The sequence below is a fragment of the Pygoscelis adeliae genome, unplaced genomic scaffold, assembly GCF_000699105.1.
Source record: "Pygoscelis adeliae isolate BGI_AS28 unplaced genomic scaffold, ASM69910v1 Scaffold384, whole genome shotgun sequence".
NCBI classification, from domain to species: Eukaryota; Metazoa; Chordata; class Aves; order Sphenisciformes; family Spheniscidae; genus Pygoscelis; species Pygoscelis adeliae.
Genome location: NW_008824548.1, coordinates 236,371 through 243,737, shown reverse-complemented (window position 1 = coordinate 243,737; position 7,367 = coordinate 236,371). Strand labels below are relative to the sequence as shown.

At 47.0% G+C, this 7,367-nt stretch overlaps 1 protein-coding gene across 1 annotated transcript in view; it reads left to right on the top strand.

The window, feature by feature from the left end:
* Window positions 1–2,206, top strand: part of LOC103915124 (homeobox protein ceh-8-like) — a 4,757-nt gene extending 2,551 nt beyond the window's left edge. The window contains exons 3-5 of the mRNA XM_009321882.1: window positions 125–460; window positions 1,197–1,286; window positions 1,784–2,206. Coding sequence (XP_009320157.1) covers window positions 125–460; window positions 1,197–1,286; window positions 1,784–2,206 — 849 coding nt within the window. The remainder of the gene's footprint in view (window positions 1–124; window positions 461–1,196; window positions 1,287–1,783) is intronic.
* Window positions 2,207–7,367: the final 5,161 nt, after the last annotated feature.

Below are 7,367 nucleotides of genomic sequence, written 5' to 3'. Positions count from 1 at the left end.
GCAGAGATGCGAGCAGAGAGGGGTCTCGGTTCCGCTGCCCCGAGGGTGTCTGTGCCCATTTCTCCGTGCTGCGTCGCCCCTGCAAGTCCCCAGGGCACCCGCAATCTTAAATTCTCCCGAGAAGCTGGACTTCGAAGTCTTTGAGTCTTCTCCACCTGACCCTGCTCACCCCAGTTCTCTTTTCTCCTCAGATGTATCTCCGGCTTCTTCCAGCTCCGGGACACTCATCCAGTACACCCCCGACTCTGCCACTAGCCCCACCGCAGAGCGCCCCTCTCCCCATCCCTCTTTCCAGAAGGTCAAAGAGGAAGGTGAGGGTGTGGTGAAGAAGGCCAAGAGCCGCACAGCCTTTTCCCAGGAGCAGCTGCAAATCCTGCACCAGCGGTTCCAGAGCCAGAAGTACCTCAGCCCCCAGCAGATCCGGGAGCTGGCTGCTGCCCTGGGGCTCACCTACAAGCAGGTAAACATCTTGCTCTGAGTACCTGAGTTGCATCCCTGGTGGGAAGTGATCCTTGCAAGCAGGGGTGGTTTTCCTTTTTTCTTGACCCCAGAGATGAGTTTCTTTCGTGGTCTTGTTTATGCCATTGCTTACGTGAGAGAGCAGAGGGTGTGAAAACTTATGACTCAGTCTTCCTCTTATGTTTGGTTCCAGCACTATCCACCCACTCTGCGCAGGTGTTTGAAAGCGTATACAGAGCAGGGCTATGCAGAGTCAGGTTACTGTTCTGTGTGGACATGTGTTGTCTCTGAATGTGAAAAGTCAGATACTTGCACTGCTGTGCAAGTTTCCTTTCTTAGTCAGAGTGGCACCTGGGTCTCTCCCTAGAGAGCGGGTCCTTGCCCCACCAGCTACTCGTGTGTGACTGAAGGAATGACTCACTCCTGAGTCAGCACTGATCTTGGCGCAGCAGTGAGATGCTGCTGCTGTATAAGGTGTGTTTCTGCAATTGTCTTGGCCCGTCTTTCAGGTAGGGTTTTTGATGTCATGAAAGATCCCATGGTGATCTGAGAAGTAAGAATGTTAGTTTTCAAGTCTCAGCTCTGTGATTCTATGGCTACCTGGGTCTGCTGCATGTTGTTAGCTGCTGAAATTAAGTACAGTGTTAGAAGCCAAGAAGGCAAAACATCTTTAGGCTGTGTAGAAAGGTCTGAGAATGAATTTTAAATGCCCTATGTCCTTTCCCCATCACTTCTAGGTGAAAACATGGTTTCAGAATCAACGGATGAAATTTAAACGTTGCCAGAAGGAGAGCCAGTGGGTGGAAAAAGGGGTGTATCTACCACAGGTGAGAGAATTCCTCCTTCCCCCATCACCACCAGTCACGGTTCCTCCAGTGTGTGGGGAGAAGTGCATCATGTCCAACCTGCTAACTCAAACAATGCACAGGACTCGATATTATCCAGCCAGTTTTATTTCTTGTAATAGGGCTTACCGTGGCATCTATTTTAAGCCTGCCCTGGCACTGAAAGAGCTTTGTTTCCAGTCTACTAATCTCCCAGTTGAGACCAGATAGAAAACAAAATAGCCAAAGAGAGCCAGCAAGGCCACTCATGCTGGTTTTCTCCCCAGCATGGTGCTCCCAGACCTGTTGAGTTGGAGATTACTAACTTAAGATCTTGTCATCTCCACTATTACTAGTCTATAGCGAGGACAATGAGTATGAAAAAGACACTATTGTTTGGCTTGGGGAGGGGCAGGGGAGAAAGGAGGACCCATCCAAAAGAATGGGCACAGTTGGTGTGGTGCTCTGCATTACTGAACAGCCTTATCTGTCTCTCCTAGAACGGGTTTCATCAGGCTGCGTACCTGGATATAACCCCCACATTTCACCAGGCCTTCCCGGTTGGTGCCAGCAGAAACCTCCAGGCTGTGACCAACGTGCACCAGGCTTACAGCAGTGGCCAGACTTATGGGAATGGGCAGAGCCTGTACTCGTTCATGGCTGTGGAGGATGAGGGGCTCTTTGGAAAAGATGGGACAAGCTGCAATACCCAGCAAGCCATGGGTTTATTAAGCCAGCAGATGAACTTCTATCACAGCTACCCTGCCGATATGGATTATGTCAGCCTGGAGTCGGAACACACCTATGGCTTCCAGAGCACCTCTGACAGCGTCACACCATTCTCAAGCTCTCCTGTACGGCATCAGTACCAGGCCCCTTGGCATCCCCTGGGGGCCCAGAGTGGTTATGAGTCTCAGGTCTAGGTATTTTTCCTCCCTTCTCCTGTGTTCTCTCATGGGGTTTCTAGGGTCTTGACTCAGGGATCCAGTTTCTATTCCTTTCTCTTGCCCCTCTTCCCCTACTCCTGTTTTAACCATTGGTTAAAAAAGTTAAAGCCTTAAAGTTAGGTTTTTTAATTGGTTAAAGCAGGGCTCAGCACCCTGCTGCCTTGGGCTAGTTTTCTGTTTAAAGGCACCTGTCTGTTCATAGCTAACCCTTGGCAAGGGTGTTTTGTGTGCAGATAGGTGAAACTTCATTCATGGAGGGGAATGTGCAATGCCACAGCCAGGAGCAGCAGAGGTGGTAAAGGTCTGTGTTTGCTGTCCAAGTCTCACCTTCCTCTGCTGCCTCTTTCGCAGGTGATCTCTGATCCTTGCCCTGTGTGTCTTGCAGCAGAGCTTTGCTGGAGAAGAAAACCCTGTACTTCAGCATATTTCTGCTAGAAATAACCTGTTGTAGCCCAGAATCTTTCCTGCTGTCTTGCCTATTTCTGTTGCTACCTCAGTTAACTGCAATAGGTTCTTCATCTGCATCCTCTCCTCCCTCACCAAAAAGCTACATGAGATCATCTGATTTCAGATTACTTGATTCAGCTGCTTGATCAGCAGCTCCTCCTGGAGGGGTCAGCACCTGCCTCTCTTGCCTGCTGCCCTCCTGTGTACATAGGGCAGTTGAGAGGAGGGGAGGAGCAGAGGAGAGAAAGTGGGGTAGAGTATTGCCCATATCTCACATGGGAACATTGGTTTCCAAAGCTGCTAACTTACTTGTGCCTGTCAGCTCGTTCAGGATGGTGTCTCTGGGGCTGTCCCCACCCAGTTTAGATCTTGCCTTTCTACACCTCCCTGCTGAGAGACTGTTGGCTTGTCCCAACCTGCAAATCGCAGCAGAGGGTAGCCCAAAGTGCCATTGTTGGAAGTGTGAGGAGCGGCTGTGTGTAGTCATCTTTGGAGCGGTGAGAACAGTCTGCTTATCTGTACATGTTGGTCCCCTAGCACTTCACAAACACAGCACTGCTACAGTGCAGCTTTCTCTGGGGTAGAGGTGGGCAGCTAGGTAAAGGACTCAGTTACTTTAAAGGTGATGTTTAATGTCACTTATCCTGGAACCTGGATGTTGGGGGCTAGGATTCCTGTTGCATCCCTGTGGAGTTGTCATCCAAGGGGCTAGAGCAGGATGGTTCCCCACTCTCTTGTCTAATCCCAGTTTTAAGAGTGTAAGCTTGTAGGACTTTTGTCCCTTCCTCAGGGCTTAGTTGGATCTCCTCCGTGTTCTGCTGAAAAGGGCACTGGCTGCCTCATCTGACATAAGTACCCAAGCTCTGGGGGAGGCGAGAAGTTTAGAGAAACCTAGTTAGGCAAAACGAGGAAAATGCCAATTAAAATTTTTGGGTCTTTTTTAAATAATTGAATCATCCGTTCCAGTATGGAGAAACTGGAAGTCGGCTCCAACCTATGTGAAACTGACTTTTTTTACAAGATGTGGAGTTGCAGAGTCCAGTCTGCCACTGCCCAAGAATACAAAATGGCATGAGCTGGCGAGAGTAAATGAGATGGTAAAAGCGTAAATATTTCTGTGGTAGAGGTTTTTTTTGTGGTTAGTGCAGAATTTTTAATGCAACCCTGTCTTAAAATGTCTGCACAAGGGTTGTATGTTGTAGCTAAACTTTCACTGCAAACGAAGCGAATGTTTGTTGTTGTTCAAGAATAATTTTTCTTAGTGTATTTTCTTGCAGTGATCTCAGCATGTTTTATGTTATGTGCATGTTGTCTTTTATTACTTTGTTTCTGCTTAATGTTCTTACAAACTTGTTTGAATTGAAATAAATTACTTTATTTTAATGTGGAAACTGTGTCTCCAGCTTGCATTGGAACAGCCTGCTACGAGAATGGTTATTCTGCACAGGTTAGACCAGCAGTACTGAGGAAAGGAGGGAAAAAGTAACCCTACTGTGTTTCTCCCAGACGTATGATCAAGGTATTGTTTAAAAGGAGTAGGTCACAGAAGTCCATCAGCCTTGCTTTTAACATGCAGGTGCCTTGCCTAGTGCAAGGGGGGGATCTCCAGGGGTAGGCAACTAGACTGCCAGCTGCTGGCTTGCAGTAATGTGCAGCCCTGTAACATGCTTGTATTAGTCCTTAAACTGCAGTGCTTCAAAATAAATATTTAAGTATGAAGGTAGGAGCAAAAGAAAGTGTCTTTTGAGATTGTGTGGCCACCTGCTGCTGCTCCAGAAGGTCGCAGTTAGAGGTCTGGAAGTCCTGCCTCATTGAGGCTGCAGCTCTCTTGGGGTTCTTGTGCTAACCTCAAATGGCAGCAGAAGTTTGTGCGTAAGTAACTGAATCCTGCCTCCAGCACTGAAACAAAGATTTATTTCTTTCCCTGCTTTGCCCCAAGACTGTGTTTATCTCCTCTTAGTAGCTGGGAGCAACATTTCGAAGGTACTGGAACATGCGAGACACACATTGGGACCGAAGCAGTGCATCAGCAGCCACCAATTTAAGAGACTTGGTGAACCTCTTTCTGCTCAGTGAGCTTTGATTCATCAGAGCCTTGCTTTCCTTAGATACCTCTTAGTTTGAACACCTGTGCAACTTGCATGCAGCCAAGGGCTGCAAGTGCCCATGGACAGCAGCACTAATGGAACAAAGCAGCTGTCTGTGTTCAATGGCTGATGCTACTGCTGTGTCAGCAGAGCAAAGCTCCTGTTAATAGCCATAGTTTAAACTAGCAAAAATGATCTGTTTGGGTTTAATCCCAGGTTCCTTAAACTACAGTACACCGCCAAAGCTTTTAATTTGCCTGAAAGGGGTAGTTCAATAGGTACTCCCACTGAGCACAATTAGCTAAACTGGCAGCTGACTGCTCAGGCTCAAACTACCACAGGTCCTTTGCTGACCAGAACCTGCTTGTGTGGGTGCCAAAGCATGTCTGCTTTCCTTTTGCAATACCGTAACGCAGTCACTTCCTAGGGTGAGGTGGAATATGTGCAGGAAGGAGAGGGAGTGGAGGTCTGAGCCTGTAGAGGATGAAGAAAGGCTGCATTGTCCTTGCATGTGTTGCCAACCTTCAACAGTAGAAATACATAAATCTGGCCTGGAAGAGGGGGGAAATGCCAGGTTCACAGGGTTTTCTGTATTACAAAACAGGTCCTCTCTCATCCTGACTTGAGTCTCATGCCCCAACATCAGTTTGGATGAATTCTAGGTAATGCTTTAGTAGTAGTACTGTTAATTTCAAAAATTCCCTTGAAAAAACAAAGCTGAATCATATACCTATAAAAGTCATAGATACTCAAGTCTTGCCTTTCAGCTTTAAAATTAGCAACTTCCAGTTTGTTTGTTTTTTTTAAGATGCAAACTTAAGCTCTAAAGAAATACACAAGCTGTGCAGGTCTTTGCAGAATGATTGCAGAGGACACTTGCTACAGATTACCTGTGTTGCCTGGGCATGTTTCTCTTCCATGTTTCTGCCACAAGGGTAAGGAGGTAGCCAAAGCTCTGCTGGCAGATGTCCTCCTGCGGAAGTAGATATTGTTGCTAAAATAGCTCTGGGACTGAGATGACTTGCTCTGCATGCTGTGGTTTGTGTTCCTGCATTTACCATGGGACCATTCTACAGAAATACAGTGTTCCTTCATGGGTGTGTTATTCCCCTGGTTGCTCAGCCTGGGTTGCACACAGGTTTGGCAAGCACATGTAGCTGCAGAGCTGGAGGGAACATGCAGAGTGACTGTTGTTTGGAATTTTGGTGAGCGGGCTGGAAAAGACTGCTAGTAGATCAGGAAGGGTTTCTAGAAGCTGTAGAATGAAGTAGGACTCTGTCTTTCCACAGTGCTGGAGATCTCCTCTGTTACCTTGACATGCCTGAGTCACCTCACCATGTGAAACAGCTGCACAGCTAATTGCAGCACTACTACCAACATGGTGGAGCTGCAATTAATCCCTCCAGACTCATACTTCCAAAAGGGTTTATACCAGTTCCTCAGAGGAAGTAAGTACATGTCAGCAAACGCCCTTTCTGCTGGAATACGTTACATCTCTGTTAGGACTGCTGCTTCTTATGACTGCTGTCTAACAGTGACTTCTGCACATTGCAGACATGATTCGCTTTGCCAGCAAATCTTTTTAGCATCAAGCTGTAAGCTCATGTGGAGCTCTTTATATGTATTATAGCTTGTGGGAATACACTGCACTTTCACAGTATCTCTGCAGTGTCAACACTCCAGTTTGTCAACGCTGCAGATGTAGCTCCAGTGGTGCAGAGAATCCCACCCAAACAGAAGAAATTAGATCTAGTACAGACTATGTAGACCAAGGTTTATTCTCGAGTTTACTGGGTTCCAGCCTTTGCTGTCCCTTAGGCAAAATACCAAGCAAGTAGAGTGGTGCAGGCAACCTCATTCCTTGCTCTCTGTGTCAATGTGGCCTGCAGCAATGTCTTACAAGCTGCACGTTTCTTCCAAGTGGCCCATGAGCAAGGGCTCACAGCCCCAGTTGCCTCTCCAGTGCAGATAAAAGGTATGATCTTTGCTTTAATAGGCTCTTCCCTACAGGCATCTGTAAACATTATATTTAGTTATCTAACTACACTGCATGACTCAAATGCTGAGCTAACAGGGTTTCGGAAATTTTCAGTAAAGCATTGCCACACATCTCTTGCTTGGCCCATCATCAGTGGCCAGCAGCACCTTGGCTGATTCTGAGCTGTCAAGAGGCATGAAGAATCCAAAATCATGGCACTGGTCTTAGATTAAAAAAAAAAAAAAAGAAGTTTTTCTTTTCCTGTGAGGGCCATGTTACCTTCATCCTGTCCAAAGTTTTGAAGAGCACCCTCAGGTCATATCTGTGAATCTCTTTCATAATCAGGCTAGAACTAATTTCTCACGTTTAATGGAAGCACATCTGCTTGCAGACAGGGTGTGTCTCTAGCAGCTGGGCTGTGTCTGAATCACTAAATCTTTTACAAATTACAACATTGGGACTGCTGCCTTGGGTGAGCCCCAAGATCCATCCAAATCATTGCTAGATACTAGAGAAAGACCAGAAGAGAAACAAGTCCCCAGCATCCCTCTCTGGCTGGTGGTGGCTGAGGGACTGCCTGTAACAGGAGCTGCATTTCTGCTGTTATTACACAGCGCATTGGGAA